This window comes from Maniola hyperantus, chromosome 6 (assembly GCF_902806685.2).
Source record: "Maniola hyperantus chromosome 6, iAphHyp1.2, whole genome shotgun sequence".
Lineage (NCBI taxonomy): Eukaryota > Metazoa > Arthropoda > Insecta > Lepidoptera > Nymphalidae > Maniola > Maniola hyperantus.
Genome location: NC_048541.1, coordinates 16,459,572 through 16,485,332, shown reverse-complemented (window position 1 = coordinate 16,485,332; position 25,761 = coordinate 16,459,572). Strand labels below are relative to the sequence as shown.

Sequence of the window (25,761 nt, the reverse complement as noted above, 5' to 3'; positions counted from 1 at the left end):
GTAGTTCGCTCCTGCCCTTGACAGCTCGAACGTCATCTCTCGCAGCACCGCAGTCCCGTCGTGACCACGACCCGTGCAATTGGGTTGAAATATCGACAAATAAAAACATCAAATTGATCGTGGTATATACCCGTTATCTACATTCAAATATTAAACCGTAGGTACATAATTACAAAAAGCTAAGTTAGAGGCCCGGGGTCGAATCTCCGACCTCTCGAATAGGAGGCAGATATGTTAACCACTAGGCAGGCTATCAATACTGTTTTTACTTCGGCTTTACCTACTTTACGAAAACACACATAAGTAAGTGTTAGGAAAATCCAATCGAGAAAAACTAAAACGTAAACTATCACGAACTCGTCGACAAATGAGTCGACCAACGTCATTAAGGCACTGATATCAACTAAAGTTGTTCCCGCATTTGATAACGTTGCGACATTGCCTATCCATCGATAAGATTACGTCTTGCCAGTTGCCCCAAAACAAACACTGCATGGCCCCCCGCCACTGTGGGAAAATAGCACACAAATGTACTTAGGTACAATTATGTAAACAAATATTATTATGGCGGCATTTCAAAGAGAAATTGTAATAAGTATTTACGAGTCTTATCAATGACTGGCTTATTCGTCGTCGTAGAATTTCTGAAAATCCTTTTTTGTATGGGATTCTACGTTACACAGAAACTTACCTAAATATAAAGAAAAATCTGCAGATTCCACGTTTTGTTCCCCTTTCATAATTTAAAGAAAATACAGTTCCTATTCTAATTTTTTTATTTTTACAAAATCAGGCTGAAGAATTGAAAGATTGATTATCTATCAATTAACCAATCTTTTATTTGCTTAAATGTAGGTTAACAAAGATGTTTTACAATTCACTTTAATAGTATCACAGTAAGAGGAATGGTGCAGTCCAAGTGTTAAAAAACTTATTGTAAGTTTAGAAATTATAAAATTCCAAATCCCTGCCAGGAATCGAACCTGAGACCTCCCAATAAAAAGACCATTTGTAGTTACGAAGTGAGCAGGACAAAGTCAAAGGGAGGTTTATTAGTGACTAGACAAAGCCGTCTTTCAGGAGCGAAAAATGGGCGCGGAAAGGTGTGTTGCGACCTGTGACCTCTTGGCCTAGGCTAGGTTACGGGTGACGTCATGTCAACCCATACACGGGATTACAGCATTTACAGCACGCCTTTATGTTGTGGCCAAGTTGGTGGAAAATTGGGGACTTTCCCGTTTCCAAACATAAATTGAGAAAGTTACCTAATAATTTAGTGGCATTATATGTAGAAGTTTTCCGTTAGGTACATTAAGTAAGTACTAAATGATTTCTTAATGGTTGTTTTCATTACGTTTTGTAACGATTATAGAAATACCTTTTAATAGGTAAGTGAATCATCAGATTCATCAGTGTAATAAATAATTGACTGACGAATGCCTTAAAATGACGAATAAGTGTTACCAGCAGCATGCGAAATGCACCGCCCTCCCGCTGCTAACCATGCAGGAAAAAGCAGCCACTAGGCAAGCAATACGCACCACCACCACGCAGCACCACACAAATCCCAAACCACACTCGACGCACGTTTCGCCCCGACACCGGAGCATCCTCAGGAGATGTACACCTTACAATGCACAATTGCAAAGCTAGGGCGGGCGGTGCATTTCGCATGCTGCATGTTGCATCATACAGATTCGACCTGTTTCAGCGGACTACAGCAAATTAAGCTTTTGGTTCATTGTATATCATGGACTTCCGCAAAGTAACGCCTGCTTCTATACCACAGAATTTTTCTTCTAATCATTGGACTTAGGAAGGGAATTCCGATCTAAAAATAAAATTTCTGCACAGGTAACCTATAAAAGTATAGAACTGTACTAGTTTGTATCAATGCTTTATGGGCACTCTACTCAGTGACAACCCGGTCACCCCGTTTGCGGACAGTTCCTGATTAAGTCACAAGTCAGACTGTGGGTCATTGTCTGTGGCGACCATTACGGCGATGACAAAAGAAAAATAATTTATTTTGGACACACAATACACCTATTAAGGTAGTCTTGGCCGCTATTTGGACTATTCAGGGCCTTCTTTAGGGGCCGGTCAGTAGTTTGATCTTTGGCATTTCTTGAACAAATCTGGGACCTACAAGTCAAATAATTTATTCCAAACTAGATGATGCCCGCGACTTCGTCCGCGTGGAACTAAGTTTTGTAAAAATCCCGTGGGATCTCTTTGATTTTCCGGGATAAAAAGTAGCCTATGTCCTTCCCCGGGATATTCGCTTCGCTGTACCGAATTTCGTCAAAATCGGTTGAACAGATGGGCCGTGAAAGGCTAGCAGACAGACACACTTTCGTATTTATAATATTAGTATGGATGGATAGATTGGATAGGTACAGATCGCGCGGCGAGAGTTTGGCTTTGACCTTCGGGTGGAGGGGATTACTGCGCATGGGTACTGTCACGCACACAATACTTTTCCTTTTTTATGTACCAGGTTGGATATTTGAGTGGGTCAAAATTCATGTACAGTGGTAATAATGCTAGAAAATAATACGAAATAGATAAACTTCTTCATTTATTAAAACTATTGATAGTTATTTTACTTATATAAAATGTTTATTTCCTTTTAAAGTTTACAGAGACAGCGATGAAAATTCTAAATAATTGTTTTTTAATAAAATTATTTATTCCAAGATACATGTAAAATTGGTACATACAAACAAAAGAAAACTTAAAATAATTATTAAATACAAAAGTTAACATTAAAAAAAAGTCTTAGCAGCAGTGCTATTCAGATTCTTATATAATAAACAATTAACGAAAATAGCAATTCACTTGTGAACGTGATTGTACAAACAGAGGCAGGGAACGACTGGAGCAGTGGAGCGCCAATCAGAGCACCGCGTGCGCCTACACACCCGCCCCGCACCCCACTAATTGCCCGTTGATACCCAATTTCTGATTTCTGCGCAATAACGGTCAAAGCCAAACTCTCGCCGCGCGTACTGTAACATGTTACTCTTTTTGATGGTCAGAATTGTTAAATATTTTGTAAGATGATAAAGTGGTGATAATTAATTAATTACATACGAAGGTTCCAAAGGTTTTTATTATGTTGAATTAAAGTAAGCATTAAAAAGTTTTAATAGGTATACTTAGTTATGGTTATGTTATATGTCTATTGTTTTTGTTTTGGTGTACAAAAAAGCATATTTTACTTTTACTTTTTACTTTACTTAGCACATGCCAATCCTTTGTTTACCAATAGTTTGTTTATATTATCTTCCCTATATAAAAGAGTCGATTCAAAGGGGCTTGCTAGCGTATTCGTTTTGTCGGTCCGTTCATCATTTATTCATTTCATATGAGTGACACTCCCTTTTGAATACTAAGTATAATACGTGCGTTCGTGTTGCCAACGTCAACTTTATATCGATTTTATTATTGTTTACTTTATAATCGAATAACTTTGTCACTGACTTATTATAAAGTATCATCCAAACCTGCGCAACTAAAGCAACTACGAAGCGGAACTGTCAATCGTGCCCGCCCTTCGCCGCCAGCCGCGATATTTTAATGGCGCCATGCACACCTACTAGACTAGAACAACCCATCACCTCCCATGTCCCCACCAACCTCTCGGTTATATAGGCCGAAACGTGGGAGAGCCCCCCGGGACTTGCTCTGGACGTGTTTCCCAGGGGCGCCAACTCGACTCCCTACAAGTTGTTTATCTCTTTCCTTATCCCTGGAGTCTGTCTCCCTTTTCTGGGGCAGAAATTCACATCACGCAGATCCCCGCGTGCTCAGCGGTCCGGATCCTCTCTCAAACTCCTACTGGGCCACGATCACGGTGCCAAGCTGTTACTCCTCTTGTGAAATTGGTGCGCGACCTGCCGTAGCTTCCTGAAGCTTTCCGCCGAAGCGATAAGGTTTTGGTAGAAGACTGGACCCTCCCCCTCACGAATAAACCCGTCCAACAGGGTGCGCCGGAGGTCCTCGTACACTGAACACTTCCATAAGACGTGGTGGAGGTCCTCCTCCGCCACTTCACACAAGTACACATCACTCTCGACGCGACGAGACACATGTCATGCAGACGCTTGTTGAAGCACCTACTGGAGACTACATCAGTCGTGTAGGTGTGCACGAATAAATTCATCCCGCATCCCGCGTTCATCACGCGCAGGTGTGACCGTAGCATAGCTTATTTTTACTGAATTCCGGCTACGGTAGTTATTAATGAAGACTAGTCAACTACGCGGGAGATATTGTATGTGTGATGAGGAGTATTATATGTATAGTTTCCCAAGAACTTAATTGACAAACTTAAGGATTTAACTGCTAGAACATTCTAGAGCGCAACCTATCGTGTACAGAGTATAGACATTAAAACTCGCGACTTGCTCACGTCTATCCTGAAGTGCATTACATTAGGAAACTTTTGGGCCGACCTCTAATTCACTAAGTTGTATTTTGACTTAGTACCAGCTAGATATGAGAGATATCTAAATATATAAAAGGAAATGGTGACTGACTGACTGATCTATAAACGCACAGCTCAAACTACTGGACGGATCGAGCAGAAATTTGGCATGCAGATCGCTATTATGACGTAAGCATCGGCTAAGAACGGATTTTTGAAAATCAAACCCCTGAAGGGGTGAAATAGGGGGTTGAAGTTTGAGTAGTCCAAGCAGACGAAGTCGCGAGCATAAGCTAGTTGGATTATATAAAGTTTTAATGAAGGAGAGGGCACGACAAGAACCGCAAAGACCGCAAAGAACCACAAAATGTGTACGAGGCGTATGAAACAGCTAAAAGTTTTTTATTCAAATAAACTTTTACAAAGGGATTTTGAATAGTCGAGTCACACACAATCGACCGCATTGGTTCGGAATGTGTATCCCTATCCTATTGAGAAGAACCAGCAAGAAATTCGGGCCATTGCACAATTCACTAGAGCAGTCAGGAGTGTATTTTACAGAGCGAATGCGTGAGTCAACAGCATGTTTACGATGTGCGAGAAGGGGTCACGTCAGTGATCATTGTACTGACCTCATCAGCATTTCTTTCGATATATCGATCGATTTACTTTTTACAATAGGCAGCAGGATTTAGCCGCGCGGCTTTCACAATTAATTGTTATTAGGTCCAATCAAACCACCGTGAATTGAGTAGAAAACAGTAAGATAGAAAGCAGACGCGGTTTTTTTGGATAAGTTAGAACTTTGAACTGCAAAACTGGCCATGCTAGATATAAGTATTTTCAGTTCTAAAGCACAAGCGACTATTATTTTCTAAAGCAGTGAGCTAGATTTAATCGCTAGAACATTCCCGAGCGCAGCCAAGAGTACAGACATTAGAACTAGTTAACTGCGGCTCGCTCACATATTTTGAAGTGCATTACGTTAGTAAACCAGACTTAGGTGCTACTACAGCCGTAAAAGTGTGCTTTGAACTTTAATCTACCAAGTTATGCTTTGGCTTACTTGATAGGAGTGCAAGTTTTAATGAACGAGATGGTAGGGTGAGCAAAAAAGCTAGGTTTGCACCCGTCCGTAGCCTTGCAACGGAACTGTCCACCAGTGAGGCGTTTAAAACAAAAATATAGGCCAGGTTGAAAAACTTTTCTCTGTTGTTAAAGGATTTTTTTGTTTTGTTTTTAAAAGTGTTTCATTTCCGTGTTTTAAATAATATTGTTTCAGCCTCTATGGACATGTTTAAAAGCTTGGAGCCCTCTACTCATATTTAATTCACGTTATTTGCATTAAACAGGCCTCGGTGCCCGTTCCTGCTCATTTCTAAAACAGAACGAACGTTCGCCCCTCAAATAAATGCATTTCCTCCAAACGTTAGTCGTAATAATTCTAATTTGCAATGCCTCCCTAATTTGGGTCGGCCGTATTTCTCTCTGCTGCTCTATTATTTTGGCTCCACATTTGAAATGAAACTATTTTTAGAACATTGTTACTTTTGTTTTGGGAGAATGGAACTTCACGTAAGATGAAAATAATGAAAAATATTTATTTCATGTTACTATGAGTTAATCTTAAAATGTAATGCAAATACAGTTTTTGTTGATTTCAATAAAATCAAATTGAGATAAAGTTTGAAAATAAGAAAATGTCGCAGTATAATTTTTTAGCAGCTCATAATACCTATTTACACTGAGGAGTTTAAATAGTCTCTGGCTATTTGCATACCAAATTTTAGCCCGATCCGTGTCGTAGTTTGAGCTGTGCGTGGCGTTGATAGCGCAGTCATTCAGTCCTTTTCCTTATTCCTAATCATAATAGCATGCCAAATTTCAGCCCGATCCGTCCAGTAGTTTGAGCTGTGCATTGATAGATCAGTCAGTCAGTCATTCAGTCACCTTTTCCTTTTATATATTTAGATATAGTTCATCTTGTTAGGATGTGTATCTTCCCCCGCGTCGTCGCTAGGCGTCCGTTCGCATGGGGCCTTAAAAGTTCGACGTCTCTATTTCCGAACGGAAGCCTTGTGATCTGTCGAGGGTCAAACCTCCTTCCGATCAATGAACTTAAGCTGTAGCAACTAAAGGTTAATTGTGTTGTAAGTGCTACGAGCAACTACATCTCTCCAATCACTACCCATTATTATGAATACGAATGTGAGTTTGTTTGTTGATTTGTCCTTCAATCACGGAACGAAGCAACGGACTAACCTGATTTTTTTACATGATAGTTGAAGAACTGGAGAGTGACATAGGCTACCTTTTATCCCAGAAAATCAAAGAGTTCATACGAGATTTTTGAAAATCTTAATCCACGCGGACCAAATCGCGGGAATCAGCTAGTTTATAATACTACTTAAATAGTTAAAAAACACGTGAAAAAGTTTATAGGTAAGAATCTACAGTAAGTATTTTCGTAATACTTCCTAAAGAGAGATATTATTTGCAACGAAAATTACTGAAACAAAATTGGCTGGTGTGGGTGTTGAATACCAAATTTTAGCCCGTTTTCAGTAGTAGTTAGAAGGAAAAGTTCTTATAACCTTCACGTTTTCAATATCCACTTAGCATTCGTACCTCTTTGATTCAACAGAATTTACGTACTTAGCTCTGTACTCTGCCTGTAGCCAGTGGGCAGTGAATTTAAATAATCATAACAGCTGTTTAATGGCGTCCTAATGACTAGAAAATCCGTAGTTTATTTTATTCAGTACAAATGGTTGCGTTTTGAATTTTTATTTTAAAACTAGCTGAAAGCCCGCGACTTCGTTCACGTGGACTTGGGTCTTTAAATTGATGGCGAAAGTGTAGCCTTTTGCCTTGTGCCTAGATTTCCAAAATGGGCAACGATTTTTTTCCAAAATTAGTTATTAAAAGTACAAAAATGATGGCATTGTAATTTTGTAATTGTTGCGTGATGGTCCAGCTTTATATATGACTTGACTAGCTGATGTCCGCGACTTCGTCCGCGTGGATTTAGGTTTTTGAAAATCCCGTGCGAACTCTCTGATTTCCCGGGATAAAAAAAATAAAAAAGATTCCGACGAATTGAGAACCTCCTCCTTTTTTTGAAGTCGGTTAAAAAGTAGCCTATGTCACTCTCCATGTCTTTATCTATACCCATACAAAAAATGACGTCGATCCGTTGTACCGCTGCGGCGTGATTGAAGGACAAACCAACAAACCAATAAGCCAACAAACCATCAGCTAGTCCATAATAAATAAATAATGATCGTTTGGCAATATCATGAATCCTTTGGAGTGGTCTGATTTTGACAATATGCCCATCCATTAAGTTTATACTACGATACTTCATTTATTCAAACGCTTAAAAGCGTTACAAATACGCAAATTGTACAATGAAAAAAAGTTTATTCTTAAAAAGTGTAAAAGTTCCAACACCCCAAAGATTTCCATCTCGTATTTGAAATAGCGGTAGGTAGATGAAGTGATTGAGTTGCGAGAAAACGGAATCGAGCAAGAAAATCTAGATTGGCGGGAAAAATATGATTTGATTTGCAAATTGAAAAAATCGGTCAAACAGAAAGTTTTCAAGTTTAACGTAATTTAATAAGGTAGGTATTAATGTATAGGTGTATAGCTACCAATAGATGAGTAGCTACTGTATTTTTCCTCGTAATTTCCCGTGGTATTTTCTGTACTTAAACAGCTGCATAATTTTCGAAATACTTTTTTGCTTTGATTGCTAATTGCTTGGTACTTGGTACTTGGTAGGTATCTAGAAACTAGTAAGCAAGGCAAGTAGTCTTCATTATTTTACTCATCGTCCATCGCCAGCCCACTAGTGAGCACGGCTTTCCTCTCAAAATGAGAAGTTCTTATTCTAAGAGGGAAATCTGAGAATTATTTATGCCATAGTTCACCACACTAACCAAATGCGGATTGGCAGACTTCACATCCCATTATGGAAAACTTTCAGGCATGCAGGTTTCCTAACGATATTTTCATTCGCCCGTAAAGCTATTTTTTTCAAGATTACCGCCGCCCATGAACATTTGCAATACCAGAGGAACTGCTGATGCGTTGCTGGCCTTTCAGGAATTTGTTGGTCCGCCCCTTGAATAACCCCATGTTGTAATCTAGTAAATGATATTTAATAGCTTGTAACGCACAATAGCTCTGAAAACTGAAAGATTCGAGATCGAATCTCGGACCGAGTCGAGTAGGAGGCCGGAGTCTTAACCACTAGGCTATCACCGTATATTTAAATAGACTTGCGGATGAATATACCTAGTGGTAAGCATTGGCGAGATCTAGGTTGGAATGCGATTGCCTAGAAGTACTTACCTATTCAGGTTTGCCTTAAAAAGACTTAGTTATGTAGAGAATGCGTGGCCATAGTAGCTTTATTTGCAGTAATAATATAATATTGTACTTTTACTTATAAATCAATGTAGGTATAACTGTGGCACGTGGCGGGAAACACGGAAGCCAGATAAATCGTTGATGAAAAACTCTTTAAATACAAGTAGACAAACTAAAGTTCAAGGATTGTTACTGTTCCTGCCTTTTCTTCCCTTTATTAATTACCTAATGCATAATTGTACAAAAATCTTTTGTTTGGATAGGGGAAAATATTTTTTTGAAAAAGATCAATTCGAAAGGGAATTACGAGACCTGCAAATGAATGACGTTTAAAGTAGAAACACTTTTACCCTACGTAAACTTTTACACGAAATTATTTTATTAGGTACAGACCTACAACATCGGAAAACACTTTTCACTCGTAACAAGTTTTCAGTTTTTGCGAACTTAGCTTTCTTTACTAAGTAAGCTTCACTTAAGTATTTAAAGACTAGTTAAAAAGTATACGACGTTGCAAATCGAAGAAAAAACTCATTTTAAAGTCCTTATTTACAGCATTTTTAATTTTAAAAGTTTTTGCTCGTCGTTTATGTCATTTTTTAAAAGTTTTGAGGTGCTTTACAAGGTAATTTTTAAGTCGTGAAAGTTTCCGCGCCTCGATTGTGCCGTTTTCGAGTTGGGATGAAAGGACGTGGTCGCCCCTCGCGTCTCCGGCCCGCACTGGGCGGAAAGCTGAAAGCTCAGCTCGGAAGCTTGTAACGAAATTACCTGCGACAATGTCACATTATTTGTATAACAATATTGTCTGAAGGCTGATTAGGTTGGTTTGTTTGTTGTGACTCATGACTTATGTATGTCTACGTCATAACTTCCCGCTTTTTAATTTTATCTCCTTGCATCAACTTCCTTATTTGGGACATTCTTCTATTAGTAGTTAAATTCCTTATTTGTAATGGTAGGGACATGCAGCATGCTTTTAGTAGATACCTAAGTGTAAAATTATTATTTTTGTTAGGCTTTCGATCTTAGGTAGGTAAGTAGGATCATAGGATTTTAGGCTGATTATTGCCAGGTTTGTAATAATATTACAGGGACCAACGCTCATACTCGCGAGGCATGTAGGTAACTAGGCCAAGGTAAAAGCCAAAGTCGGTCACCCATCCAGTTACCAACTTTGGTCAACATTGCATCAGCAACCGACACAATCGATTGAGATGTGCAATTATTATACACAAACTTCAATCAATCTTTTAGGTTTTAGGTTACGAATTCATAATAATTATTAGTACCTACCTACAACGCAGTGTGCGTAGGAGTCGTAGATCCCACAGATGTCGCTAGTGGTATCGTAATCCACATCTTTTGGACCCAATGCTACAGTACCTACTAACAAATAAACATAAGTACTTATCATGTTATTATTATTGTAATACAGAAAACCCAAGCAAGAAGTCCATTTAATGTGTACTATGTACCTAACTTCCTTATACTTAGGTACCTTCTGTATGCTAAGTTTGTGTGTTTTAGTGTATTGTATTGTATTTTGTGAGCCCAGGATTGTTGAACGAAACCCTTGAGGGTACATAAAAGTAAATATAATATTTATGGCCGTTACATCTTGTAAGTAAGTATATATAGTAGATTATTAACCAAGGGGATAAAGCAGTGTCTTCTGTCGCGGGTGACGATTTAAATCGCGAGCGTAACGAAGGACTCGAGGTTTACTCGGTGACGGTGTTAAAAACTTAAATCACGAGCGAAGCGAGGGATTTAAGACGAGTCCTGAGTGTAGCGAGGGATTTAAGTTCACCCAAGACTAAGACAGCTTTATCACCGAGGAAAATACTCTACTTTTCGTACCATTTGCGAAAAAATTAACACAATAATAATATGAGATAAGCATTTATTAAACGTATTTTTAGAACATAAAGGATTTTTGAAAATTCAACTCCTAAGGGGGTGAAATAGGGGTTTGAAATTTGTGTACCTAGTCCACGCGGACGAAGTCGCGAAAATAAGCTAGTTGAAGAATAAAGCGTTTGATGTTAACATAATATGCTGTGAGTGGGATGTCAGTAACATCGGGAGACCTCGAGGCATGTGGTGGATGGAAATTACATTTTTCATTACATATACTCGTACTTTATCCTATAGTGCAAATAAGCGCGCGGAGTCGGGGGAATTCCTTTAACTTCAACTTTGTCACAGCTTTCTTATAACAAAACTTTATTACAGTCAAAGTTTTCCAGGTTTTCCACGCTAAGGGATAAGCTTTTCTTCCAATATAATTTGCTTTCTTAGTTTCTTATTTAATTATTTGAGTTTCTTGTAATCTACCCTTAGGTTTTTAATACATTCTGTTCTGAGAATTAGTCAAAACAATGGTGATGGCCCCTAAGATACGGGATCGCCTAGTTTAGGGACTCCATTTAAGTCAAATGTAAAATTTTTAGTAAGTAATAAATAAATATTCAAATTCAAAAATATTCAATCCAACTAAGTACAATAGTCTAGGGATTTCTAATTGTGAACAATTAGGTAGGTACCAACAACAAAATCATCACCATGTCTCGCCCTGGTTCGACACATTTGCTCGTAATTAATATAAAATAGTGATATGTATGTATGTTTGTCGTATCATATCGTTGAATATTAACGCGGGTATTATCGTATTATCGTATTATCGATAAATGAATTGACCGAGGCCGGGGGCGCGTCCGCCGCGGCGTAATCTGATACCTGGCTCGCTGGAGCGTTGAATTGTTGGCGAACTTCACTTATGTCGCTGCTTATTGTGACACGATGCCGCTTATCGGGTGACATATTATATTGACAAGACAAGCACGTGTGTTGTGGAAGATAGGATGAATACAAAATTAACATCGAGAGCTTCATATTCGTGCCTTTTGGTGAGGAGACGGGCCGTGGGGACGGGGGCTCGAGCTCTTTCTAAACAAGGGTTATCGAGTCTACCTTGGACAAAGAATTAGTTTAGTCATCCAAAGGGGTAATGCTGCCAGCATCTTGATGGGTACACTGCGTCGCTGCGGTGGTCTCGATGAGGTTTTAGATTTTATTTGGTTTTAAGTTTATTTAATATAATAGTTGTCTGTTCTTACTTCTTATTAAACCTTAAATTAAGTAAATACTTATTTTAGTAGATAAGTATATTTTTTTATTCAAAATTATGTTAAATCCTTTTTAAATCAATCGAAATATGAATAAGTAGATATTTACATTTCAATGGTAAGGTTAGGTAAATTGGCATTGTCAGGTTGTCCCAACACCGGTCCAGTGTTGAGCACGGGTCATGGGTGAGCTGAGAAGGATTAAAGACCAAAGTCTGCCGCGCTGGCCAAGAGCGGATTCGTAGACTTTATACATCTTTGAGAACATTATGGAGAAGTAGACTCCATATTGTTAACTTACTTTACTTTTCTACTAATATTATAAATGTGAAAGTGTGGATGTTTGGATTTTTGGATATTCGGATGTTTGTTACTCAATCACGCAAAAACGGCTGAACGGATTTGGATGAAATTTGGAATGGAGATAGATTATACCCTGGATTAACACACATGCTACTTTTCATGTCGGAAAATCAAAGAGTTCCTGCAGGATTTTGAAAAATGTAAATGCACGCGGACGAAGTCGCGGGCATCAGCTAGTAACTCCATAAAATTACGAGGCCCGTGATCGAACTCTGGACTCCCCGAATAGGAAGTCGAAGCGACGTCTTGGCCACGAAGCTATCATATTGTTTGCCACACTTTCGGATCTCGTAAGTCGTACTTTAGCTTTCAAACGGATTCCGGAATGAAACTCGTTTTGCTTAATGAAGAAGATCGGTAGATATGTGCTTTGAGCAAACAGAAGCGAAGCAAACAGAAGTGAAGCAAACCCTAACAAAGACAGCAAACAGATTTACCCACCACAAAGAGGGATGTAATCCAGATGATTACATACGTACGTACATACGTACACAGCTCGGCGTCTACAGAATAGTGTTGCATCCAATATTTGTTTACGGAATGTAGACATTCGTTTCGAAATTCAGCGAGGATTAAGTTAGCTTATAGACAATAGTGATTCTCATTACAAAAGAGAATCTGTTTTTTCGTTGAGTCAACTGTTCTGACCTGGTACCGAATATAAGCTGATGTCGTCATCGTTGAAATTAGCACATCACTAGATATGGACCATTTCACAGGTAGCATGTGAAAAATCACCTGAAAAGCCTTTTCATTTGTAATACTTGCTACCTTACTTAAAGAAGCCTGTGAAAAATCACAAAGTAAAATCTCAAAGTTTGAAAATTATTATTTTTTCGTCCGCACACTTTCATCGACTCGAGCTAAAGAGCGCGTTAGCGACAAAACTCGCATCGCTGCGTGCTGCTAGAAAGGGAAAAAATGTAGATCAATGAATATATAGCATACAATCATTTGTTACGTTTTATGAAAAGCTAATTTTCGCACTGCACTTCGCAATCATAAATGCGAAAATTAATTTTCTGTGAAAACCAACCTGTGATATATCAGAACTATTGATCTTGATTGACCAGCCTCAATTGCGGTAGAATGACAGCTACAATGTCACGATCGCAATGACTTCTGATTGGTTGACGCTCGCTCACTATTGGCTTCAATGCATTGTTGCAACAAGAATCGCACAAATTCAGCCAATCACAATAATTGAGATTGTAATAATGATTGATGCAGTACGAAATCGACCTACTGGTTAGATTAATGTAGCCAACGATTGTAGCTAAGTGCGAAAATTTAAAAATCACTTTCCGTGAAAAATCACCAGTTTTTTTAATAATAAAAAAGCGAGCAAACGAGCAGTTAAGTGATTACCATCGACCATGAACATTTTCGCTGTGAAAAAAATATTCACCAAATGAAAATTATTAAAAAGTAGCAATAGCATAGCGCGCATCGCTACAGATCACGTCAAATCACCTCGTAACTCGTAACTCGTAGCCTCGTAGCGTATTAATGTTGTCGTAAAATTCTGTCACGTGGCGTAACACTTTCAGTTTAACACGTGTCAGCGGTAATTAGTAATTACGTATTTTGTATGATTAAGTTTTCGACGACCTGCCTGGCACAGTGGTTGCACTGTAGTCTTATTAGTGGGAGGTCCCAGGTTCGATTCCTGGCAGGGGTTTGTAATTTTATAATTTCTAAATTTCTGGTCTGGTCTGGTGGGAGGCTTCGGCCGTGGCTAGTTACCACCCTACCGGTAAAGCCGTGCCGGCAAACAATTTAGCGTTCCGGTATGATGCCGTGTAGAAACCAAACGGGCATGGGTTTAATAAAAACTGCCTATACCCCTTCCAGGTTAGCCCGCTTCCATCTTAGACTGCATCATCACTTACCACCAGGCGAGATTGCAGTCAAGGGCTAACTTGTGTCTGAATAAAAAAAAAAATAGTTGGGATTCAGTAGAGCCGTGATAGCGTAGTGGTTACTTAGGGTGAGATCCATAGGGCGCACTCTGACTCAACTCAGACTTAAGTTTTAATTAAAACGAGATATATTTATGGCAACATTTTGACGCCGATTCTGTTGTCTTTCTCTAAACTAAGTTTAGAGTAGGTATCTGCGTCTTCTTCTTTCTAATATTGCTAAAACGGGACGGAATATGAATTTTACATTTAAAAGACTAAATAGTGCTATATACTTTAAACAATAGGCTCGCGACGGGCAGCTAAAATCACGCGGTTTGACAGCTCTAAATTTTTAATCCTGTCAAACTGTGTCTGTCCTTGTCATATTACATTAGTAAGAAGAGGGTATACGAATACTCTAAAATATAGTTGTGCTCAGAATCAGTACCTACTGTACCATTATACACAATAAATGCAAATTTAAGTAAATCTAAATCAGTAAAATAATACTAAGTATTCAAAATATTCCACTTCCAAACACTTACCTAATTCCAAAGCTCGAGCTATTTATATAAACAATTCTAAATAACAAAATGAGTGGAAAGTCGGTAGAGAATTAAATAAACAAACAAACAAAACGGAAATACACTCTCGAAGAGTTCATTAATTCATCCCTAAATATTATTACAGTAGAAACTCGATTATACGGATTCGCGATTATCCGGACTACAAACTGAAACATTATCTTACAAACTGAAGACGACAATCATATTTGTTTCTCCTTAAGTACGATTATGGAGTATATATTAGTCTATTTTATTAGTATACTAGCTGATCCCCGCGGCTTCGCCCGCGTAGATTTAGGTTTTTAAAGATCCCGTATAGCCTATGTCACTCAGGAATAATGTAGCTTTCTACTGGTGAAAGAATTTTTAAAATCGGTTCAGTAGTTCTAAAGATTACCCCCTACAAACAAACTTAACGACATTACCTCTTTATATAATACAACGGGCCGTGCACCAGAAATCGTAATATTTTAATTTCGCCATAACTTCAAAACCAAACGTCCAATTTTAATCATTCAAAGACCAAATATTATCTCCATAAACTGTTCTTAGTGATGAAATCATTTATTTTGATAAGGATTAATAGCATGAGTAAAATAAACGCGTTTAAATGTAGTCCAAAAAAAATTCAAGATTTTTAAATAAAAAAATGGTTGCTGTGCCTCACTCGACATAGATGGGTATAGTGTGTCGCGGACTTTTTTGTAGATATTTATAAGATCTACAATTAATTAGAACATTTTATGGTTCTATCTTTTATAGTTTAGGCAGCGTACGCAAAATAAGTAACTTTTCTGGTTGATTTTTTACACCTTGTGTCCGAAAAACCCAAATATCTTACGGAACCCTATTTTTTCCAAAATAAAATATAGCCTATGTTACTCGTGGATAATGTAGCTTTCGAATGGTGAAAGAATTTTTAAAATCGGTCCAGTAGTTTTTGAGCCTATTCAGTACAAACAAACAAACAAACAAACAAACAAACAAACAAACAAACAAACAAACAAAGTTTTCCTCTTTATAATATTAGTGTAGATTAGTGTAGACAACGGGCCGTGCAGCAGAAATCGTAATATTTTAATTTCGCCATAACTTCAAAACCAAACGTCCAATTTTAATCATTCAAAGACCAAATATTATCTCCATAAACTGTTCTTAGTGATGAAATCATTTATTTTGATAAGGATTAATAGCATGAGTAAAATAAACGCGTTTAAATGTAGTCCAAAAAAAATTCAAGATTTTTAAATAAAAAAATGGTTGCTGTGCCTCACTCGACATAGATGGGTATAGTGTGTCGCGGACTTTTTTGTAGATATTTATAAGATCTACAATTAATTAGAACATTTTATGGTTCTATCTTTTATAGTTTAGGCAGCGTACGCAAAATAAGTAACTTTTCTGGTTGATTTTTTACACCTTGTGTTCGAAAAACCCAAATATCTTACGGAACCCTATTTTTTTCCAAAATAAAATATAGCCTATGTTACTCGTGGATAATGTAGCTTTCGAATGGTGAAAGAATTTTTAAAATCGGTCCAGTAGTTTTTGAGCCTATTCAGTACAAACAAACAAACAAACAAACAAACAAACAAACAAACAAACAAACAAAGTTTTCCTCTTTATAATATTAGTGTAGATTGGTATTATACATATTATTTAATACATGTATTAGTGGTTTATGTATTAGTATGTATCAGTTATTTGAATGTATGTTTATTAGTATATTACACACCACCTGCAATCTAATTTTCCTTATACTTTCCAATCTTCAAGGTTGCCTGGTAGAGATCGCTAATTAGCGATAAGGCCGCCTTTTGTATCTTCCTTCTGTCTGTGTTTTTTATTCTTTAATGTAATCCTTCTTGTGGTTGTGCAAATAAAGTGTATTTATTATTATTATTATTATTACTACCACCAAGCAAGTACCGAACGGGCGCCCTCCCGCGTTTCGGCCCATATAACGGCGAGGTTGGTGGGGCCATGGGAGGTGGTGGGTTATTCAGACTACCAACCGAAAGTGCGAGTCAGTACCTACTCGGGTATTTTTTCCGCCATTTTGTACGACAAATCAAAATTGCATATTTAAATAAACAAAAATCTGTTTTAGAATGTACAGGTAAAGCCCTTTGAAAATTGAAAATACTATTATGGTGAACTACATAATATGCAGAAAACCCGCATTTCTTCATACCGGATTATCCGGATTTTTCGATTATCCGAATCCCTAACGACAACAAATTATTAGTCCGGTTAATCGAGTTTCCACTGTATCTATTACTATTATCATCATCATCTATATCAAACGATACTGATGTCCACCGCTGGGTAAATTCAGCCAAGCCATTCGGAGACAAATAGCTGCAAACAATCTCTGTAGGTACCTACCTATTCATCTAAAGCAGTTTATGAATTTCCGGAATCGACGGGCTGGTCGATTCCGGAAAACCTGCATTTGTCTATAATTTTAAAAAATTTGGGTTTCCGCAACTAGATAAAGCTTTGTCCGCCTGTACGACATCACTATAAACAAACGTAATCAAAACAGAAATGAGGAGATTTGTAGGAGAACCAGAGTAACCGACACATCGATAGACGTTGGGGTCCCAAGGTGCTAGAATGCGCTGGAAGTGTCCCCGCTAGGTGGATAGACATCAGACTAGTCGCTGGGAGCCGCCCTACGAGAGACCTATGTCCAGCAGTGGACGTCGGTTGATGATGATGATGATGATGTGTATATTATGTAGGTGTGACTACGGTTAAATTTTAGTTGGAAATCAATGCTTAGCCTATTCTATCCTAATCCTACTAATATTATAAATGTGAAAGTGTGGATGTTTGGATGTTTGTTACTCAATCACGCAAAAACGGCTGTACGGATTTGAATGATATTTGAAATGGATATAGATTATACCCTGGATTAACACATTGGGTACTTTTAATCCCGGAAAATCAAAGAGTTCCCACGGGATTTTTAAAACCAAAATGCACTCGGGCGAAGCCGCGGGCATCAGCTAGTGTTAAATAAAAAGATGATACCTACGTCATCGTTATTGCGTGTAGACGTCCTCGGTGCCGATCTAATCGATATCTGACGACGAACAATAATGAGCGGTTATCAATGAGTACAAATTATTGTCTTTTTATTCTTCAGTGAATGGAGGAAATATTACTAATCAATAAATTCTAACAGCATAAGCATTATGCTGGAACATAGAAGGGAACAATGTGATAATATGTTGCTACTGCAAGCAATTTTAACCGGCTCAATCGATTGTCCTAGCTTACTCTCAGCCTTTTCATTTAATGAACGCGTCACACGCGCCTTCTGAATGTTCCCAAATCTAACTCAAATTATGCTAGAAATTGTATAAGTCCACGCTTGGTACGTACTTATAACAATCAGTTCGCTGAGTTTGACTTATTTTACCTATCAAACAATAAATTTAAAAAGGAATTAAGAAACTATCATCGTAAAAAAAAAGTAGCTAACATCTAAATATGCATGCAATCACACACCCCCACTTACAAACACACACACCCACACACACACACACACACACACACACACACACACACACACACACACACACACACACACACGCACACACGCACACACTCACACACACAAAAGCACACACGCATACACACACTCACAAGTATACACACACACTGTTGTAATTTTATTATTGTATATACCTACATTTATTCTAAATCTATTCTGTTAAAAATAGTTTTAATTATAATTTTAAGTAATCTCTTTTGGCCTTCTGTTATAACTAGATTTAAATTTAAATAACAATTATGTATTTACGCTGTTGATTACTTTCAAATAAACAAAATAAAATAAAATTAGCTAGTAAAAAATATTTTTAATGTTAATGTTGTTTTTTTAAATCCCAAGGGAACTTATCGATTGCGCCTTTAAAAAGTAGCTTATAGGTTATAGGTATCCATATAATACATACGGGATGCAAGTTTACATATTATCTGTTCCAAATAGATGATGTCCGGACTTCAGCACGTAGATTTAGGTATTTTAAAAATCCTGTGGGAACTCTTTGATTTTCCGAGACAAATAGCTACAAACAATTTCTGTACCTTTCGTCACAATCGGTTAAATGAGTGGATGGTGAAAAGCTTGCAGTTTGTTGATGTTATTCTTCCATGACCATAACCTACTTAGGTACTACTTAATTTTATAAATGTGAAAATATGAAATGTATGCTAGCTTCTCACGGCCTATCTTTTTAACCGCATTTGATAAGTTTGATACGGAGCTAGTTTCCATCCCAGGGGATAGGATAGGATACTTAAAATCAAAAAGTTCCCACGGGATTTTTAAATACCGAAACTTATGCGGACGAAATCGCGGGCATCTTCTACTTATCTACATAGGTCATAGGTATGTAGATAAGTAATAAAAAGTTTTTCACTTACAATGATAAGCAACTGCCCTGCCTGTCAAGATTAATAATTAATTATCCACACACCTAGACACTACCTGATTACTGCGGGGCAAACGCGAGGGCAAACGATGACGAACACGCACCAAATCCCAGAATAGAAACCCACTGATTAAAGCTGCCATGAATCCGGCAGTTATTTACCCTTTTAGCTGATGTTGGGAAGGCTGGGGGTAGCTGTCTCTGGGCGGAAATGGGCGCCACACCCGTGTCCGGCCGGGCCCGTAAACTATCCCATCATTTTGTCCGTTCCACGTAATGTAATTTATATTCGTTGGCCAAATTAACCACTTTCACGAAGCCCTGCATGCCGCAAAGAACCGAGGCACATGGCGCGACATCGTTTACAAAAAAAAAATAGATTTTAAAAACCAACTTCCAAAAACACTTCAAAATAAAAAATAACTTTTGTTTCTACACGTGTATGTATGTTGAAGTCGGGCGAGCTTCACGCTTTGATTTCTAGTTTCTTTTACTATAATGCTCGACTTCATACATACATAGTTGCAACATATTCGCTAGATTTGTCTTGGCTCTATTTTACCTACTTACTGATATTCATTATTAAAAATCTAGAAAATATACCAATATGGGAGTTTAATTCTCGAATTCATTTTCACAGAAGTGTGTGTTAGTAATTAGTATCAGCTGATCAAATGTCAATAAATTGCGCCAAAACCAAACGCCAAAACAAAAATTGCTAGTTTGAAGGTGAAACGGCAAATGTCCTATATATGTCCAGTACCCACCTAACTGTTATATGGATCTGTGAATTTAGTTTAGGTATCGCTAAAAACGTAGGAATTCAAAACTGATGTTTCTAAAAAAGAATGCTACGGAGGACCAAATTAAAGACCTTATCCATACCTTATCTCTATGCTTGGTTCTATGTAGCATTGTTTTTTAGAAACATAAATTTTTGAAAACCACGTTTACTGGTGATAACTATATAAAAACTACTTTACTCAGTTATTACACTTTTTAGAATTAGGACGGCAGATTGTACGGATAAATTTTCTCCGTTGCAGTTTACTTCGTTTTCATTTTCCAATATTCCGCAAATCCGCGGGATTTTCTGAGAATCCTTTCTTATCATCGGATTACCTACCTAACTGCCTATTCTCTACCTACCTGCTTACATCGCATGCAAATTAGATATCCTGTGTCAAGCCATAGGCTCTATAGCTTCGTTATCTCAACACTAAGTCAATAAAATACCTATTAAGTATACACAATAATTACGTATATCAACCCTATGGATTTTGCAGACGTTGCACATCCTCACCAATGCAACCAACCAAGGGGTATTTCGTAATAAGTAGATTGTCTAATTTTTTTAAAATAATTAATTGTGATAAGAAAATTAAGTAGAAAGCAGTGATAGCCTAGTGGTTAAGACATCGAAGCCCCCTATTTTACCCTCTTACGGATTGAATTTTCAAAAAATACCTTTCTTAGCGGATGTCTAAGTCATAATAGCTATCTGCTTGAAAAATTTCAGCCTGATCCAGTCAGCGGTTTGAGCTGTACGTCGATACATCAGTCAGCTTTTCCTTTTATATTTATATATAGATTTTTTAAATGGCTGTCCACACAGACCGAATAACAGACAGAAAGACTGGACGAAACTATAAGGGTTCCTTGTTTTACTACAGAAGTACGGGATTCTAAAAAAAATACCTAATAAGCTGTCATGTCATGGCTATTTCGGTAGTTCGCTAAGCTGTCCATTAGTGAAACCCGCCAGCCGCGGCGTGGCCTTCCGCGCGAAGGTAAAGATGTATAAAACTTGCACTAATGCCTGTGTTCCACCAACGACGATGTCCCGCAAATGTCAGTAAATACCAAGGCTGGCTGACATTTCAACACGTGCAAAGGCCAAAATACCTATTTAGCTACTGTTTATTGTATTTTTTAAACGAAACTTATCGATCTATCAGGGTACTAGCTGAAAATCAGCGCTGTATATTCTTGTGCAACAAGGCATATTGCTGAGCTGGGAACCTTTTTCGGGTTGTGCCACACATGACAGTTTGTTCCGGAGCTTGTTTTGCTTGATACGCGTTGGGCTTATGCTCAGGTGGAAGAAGCGCCGGAATAACCAGCTCTTAGTTACAAAATGTGATGTGTGGCACAGTTTGGTAAATAAACGTCTTTTCTTTCTTTCTTTATATTTAACTGTATTCATCATCAACGTCATGATCAACTAATCGCCGGCTCCCTATACTGAGCAGATTTTCCTCTCAGAATGAGAAAGGTTTGCCCATTGTCCACAACGCTGGCCATATGCGTATTGGCAGACTTCATACGCCTTTGAGAATATTATAGAGCTTTATTTCTTCAGATTTGCTCCTGATGTTTACCTTGCATTTCGGAAAAGAAAAATAGGCTAGTTTTAGTCCTCGGGATTTTTAAACCATATCCACACCGAATAAGTCGCGGGCATCATCTATTTGCTGCAGCGATAGTTTGCGTCCCCGACACAGCTATTGCACGGTTTCGAAAGTTTTCGTAGAGCTTTCGTAGAGTTTTCGTACGCGTGTGTCAAATGGCCGTGCCAAGGCATAGAACAGCAGCATTCCGAGGGAGTTTCAGGCTTGCTTTTTCCAGGATCTGGAACATTATCCCACCTCCAGTACAGCACCTTAAGTCAGTATTTGCTTTCAAGTCTAAGCTCAAAAAGATACTCTTAGAAAAGCAAAAGACTTTGGAAGCACTTGCTTGAGTTCTTGAGGTATCGATCATCCACCATTCCAGTATCTTGGAAAGCGGCCTAAATAATTAGCACTGGGAGGTTTCTAGAGACTACCCAAGAATCTAACCCTCGCACACCGTGGGGGACTCGTCATAAGCCTTGTTTTTTGAATAAAAAGTCAGTTAGTTTACTAAGTAAGTATTAGTTACTATGCCAGACCACCGACCGAGAAAAATACTCAGTTTCAGACAATTTTTCGCCCATCCATAGATATTAGTATGTCAATTTAACGCCGAGGGGTCAATCGCACAGATAAATTATGAAACCCGGACCGGTCCGGGACGTCGAGCGGAATTTTTCAGGGGATGCCTGAAAAACAGCGCTGAGGTAGTGTACCCACATACACTACTACAGCATTACGCTGAGGCAATTCCCTTTTTTGGGACAGCTATGCGCCACAGACACGCATTCGGGTTTATGTCAGACATTTATTTATTATTTATTTTAGATTAATTTTACTGTAATTCCATGCAATTCGGCTGGGAAAATCGCCGCCTCTATACACGTACAGTCGTACACTATCTGTAGGAGCTAAGTAAGTGCGATGGTTTTCTCGGTTGAAATGCATGGAAAGCCGTACGTATTAGTTAAGTATTTGTGATCTTTTTGTCTTCATGCTCTGTTTTTTGTTGTGTTTTTTTTTTGTTTTGTTTATGTACGTTTGTCTGGTGTTGTTCTGTTTTGTACTGTGCGCTATGGTCCCAAATAAAAGGTTATTTATTTTATTTATTTATTTATTTATGCAGCAATTTTTTATGAAATTAATATGAATTATACATAGCAAAGGAATTTATAAGAAAATAAAATACTTTACTAGGCTGTTTACTCGTATTAACAATTTGTACAGTTTTTAATAGACCTACATAAGTTTTAATACTTTAAAATTCAGTTAAGGGTGGTGTGTTTGATTCTAATCGGCCTCCTACTTTCCTGCCACGGTATAAACTAAGTAAATACCTTCAACGCAAGAGTGAATAGGCATCTTCCAGGCAAGCGCGTACGAACTTAGGTAGACTTCATCGTTGCTTTTTATTAACCACTAAATTATTATTACCGCGACTTCGTCCGCGTGGGCTACACAAATTTCAAACCCCTATTTCAACCCCCTTAGAGGTTAAATTTTCAAAAACCCTTTCTTAGCGGATGTCTAGGACCCGATCCGTCCAGTAGTTTTAGCTGTGCGTTGATATATCAGTCAGTCGGTTAGTTTTCCTTTTATATAATATAGATGACTGTCTATATAGATGAAAAAATATTGCATGCCTTAGTATATAAGGTATTTGGCTATACCATCACAATATAACTAAGAATCATCAGGTTGCCTGGAAGAGATCGCTATTTTAGCGATAAGGCCGCCTATTGTACATGCTATCTTTGTTATATGTCTATTGTTTTTGTTTTGGTGTACAAAAGCATTTAAAAAAAAAACATCTGTAAACCCAAATTACTAATAAGCAATAAATAATTTGATTGGTTGATTGATTGATTAACTATCGTCAAGCGCAAAAATAAGTTGTATGAAGTGCGCGCAGTGGTAGGTAAGCGACATTACAGGTTTCACTAAACATACTCGTATAACGTGGCCTTCTCACAGAGCACTTGGGGTGATACCTGCTTGTAATTACACGTAATCTGTTCGCCGCGCCCGCCTCGCGTGCCCTTTATGATATTAAATGGAAACTAGACCATTTTTATATCTGCTAACCCTATGCTCGTGGGTAGTAAAGATTTATATTGCTTGTTATGTTGGTAATGCTGTCCACAACCTTGGCCAGGTGGGATTCGTGGTAAACCAATGAATTAAAAATATCTAAACAGAATCCAAAGTCAAAGTCAAATGATTTATTCAAAATAGGTAATAAATTACTCTTTTTGATAGTCAGATGTTGGATTTGTAAGATATAGTGGTGATAATTGTTACGCAAACTTAAAACTAAAGCTACGAGGGTTCCAAACGCGCCCAGGTCTGAGAAGAGCCCACAACAAACTCAGCCGGGTATTCTTTTTACTATCACCACTTTACAAAATTATTGAAACTTATTAGAACTATCACAAGTCGTTAAGCAACTCATTCCCAATTTTGCTTATCATTTAAATAATCCTTTACATTGTAATAAGATTTTTCAATTAGTTTACGTTTTACGTCCTTTCAAAATATAAGTAGTTACCATTTTAAATTAGGTAACAAAGAAAAATTTACTTTATTTTTAAATCGGACTTGTTTGGCCCACTAAAGTCACTAAAGTCACTAAACTAAATACAAATCTGAACGCATTTCACGTTTTTTGCTTCTCATTTATAAAATTTCGTGCACTTAACTGCACCGTTTTTTTGCACTTTTTTCGCCAGCTCCTAAATATCCGGAGTACCGGAATTCTCCGTACCCGAAGGGTGCCAACGGGACTCTGCAGTGGCGTGCACAGGATTTGAAGCCAGGGTAGGCATTAGTTAGGTAGGAACCTGTTTACTGGCAGGTCATAATGAAAAATATACAACTGGGGTAAGCAGTGCATTTATGCCTCTATGACCTGCACGCCACTGGGACTCTGTCTGTCTGTCAGCAGGCTGTATCTCGTGAACCGTAATAGATAGAGAGTTGAAGTTTTCACAGAATGTGTATTTCTATTGGCGCTATAACAACAAACAATACAATTAAATATATACTTACTTAAAAGTATAATTTCTTATGGTACAGAACCCTTTGTTTGTCCGATTTCTAATAAAGCATGACAATATGCGGAACAAGAGGGCGTGGCTGACAGCACACGTCTAGTTCTTTATTTTGAGTCAGTCTGTAATTAATTAACTACAAAGGGAGTGGTGAGTGGTCACTGGTCTGCCGTGCGCGTGATTGTTATTATTTGCGGTTCCCTGAAGATAGCAATTCAAGTTTGACCTTTGACGATTCCAAAATGTAGGCTAATGTAGGATTCCAAGGTGTAGTTCTACACCTAGTACGCCTAGCGACAAACGAGTAGCAGTTGTGCTATTTTGCTATGATTATTGACTTATTTTTGAGTAGGTAGGTACCTTTAATATTTTGATAATGAAAGTGATAAAGAATAAGCGGCTGAGTATATTGTGGGCTTCTTCTCAGACCAGGGCGCGTTTGGAACCATTCTAGCTTCAGTTTTATGTATTCGTATGATTATTATTAAGTAATATTAAATACCTACATTTAGGTATCTGAAAAACTATTTTAATTAAATACTTTGATCTATCATCAATAAATCCCGTCGATCCGTTGCTCCATTTTTAAAGAACAAACCAAGAAACAAACAAACAATTAATACTTTTTTCCCATTTATAATATGAACTCATATGGAACCTACCAACCTATCTTTAAGACCAAAGGTCAAAGTACAAAAAGTCCTAATGCGGCACAATAGGTAGGTGCGGTACATGATTTCATTCATCTAGCACTTAACTAACTTTATTGAAACGGAGCTTTTTGGGATATAAACTAAAATCATAAACAGAAGATGTCGTCATATGGACAGTTGGACACGTCGCCCAGCTAAAGAGAAACACATCTCTTTAGCTGGGCAACGTGTCCAGATGAGAGGGACAGAGTATTAAAAACAGTAGAATGTCCCACAACACCTCACGTCCATTTAAAAAATGTTTTGTGGCAATTGCATGTCAACTTACCCAGAGACTTCCAGTTCCTAGTGCTAACTTGCAGCCATCGCCGAAAGACAAGAACGTGTCGAACGCACAATTCATACATTCTCACGAACCAGGGCGGCTTTTTTCTTTCATCATCTGAA

At 37.9% G+C, this 25,761-nt stretch overlaps 1 protein-coding gene across 18 annotated transcripts in view; it reads right to left on the bottom strand.

Annotated features, from left to right (window-relative positions):
* The window catches only part of ATP8A (ATPase phospholipid transporting 8A1), an 87,729-nt gene that overhangs the window by 60,163 nt on the left and 1,805 nt on the right, over window positions 1–25,761 (bottom strand). For all 18 annotated transcript variants that reach the window (XR_011236882.1, XR_011236883.1, XR_011236884.1 and 15 more), the window contains one exon: window positions 25,643–25,756. Coding sequence is in view for 15 of the 18 variants with exons in the window: in XM_069499357.1 (XP_069355458.1) it covers window positions 25,643–25,756 (114 nt within the window). In the remaining 3 variants the exon portion in view is untranslated. The remainder of the gene's footprint in view (window positions 1–25,642; window positions 25,757–25,761) is intronic.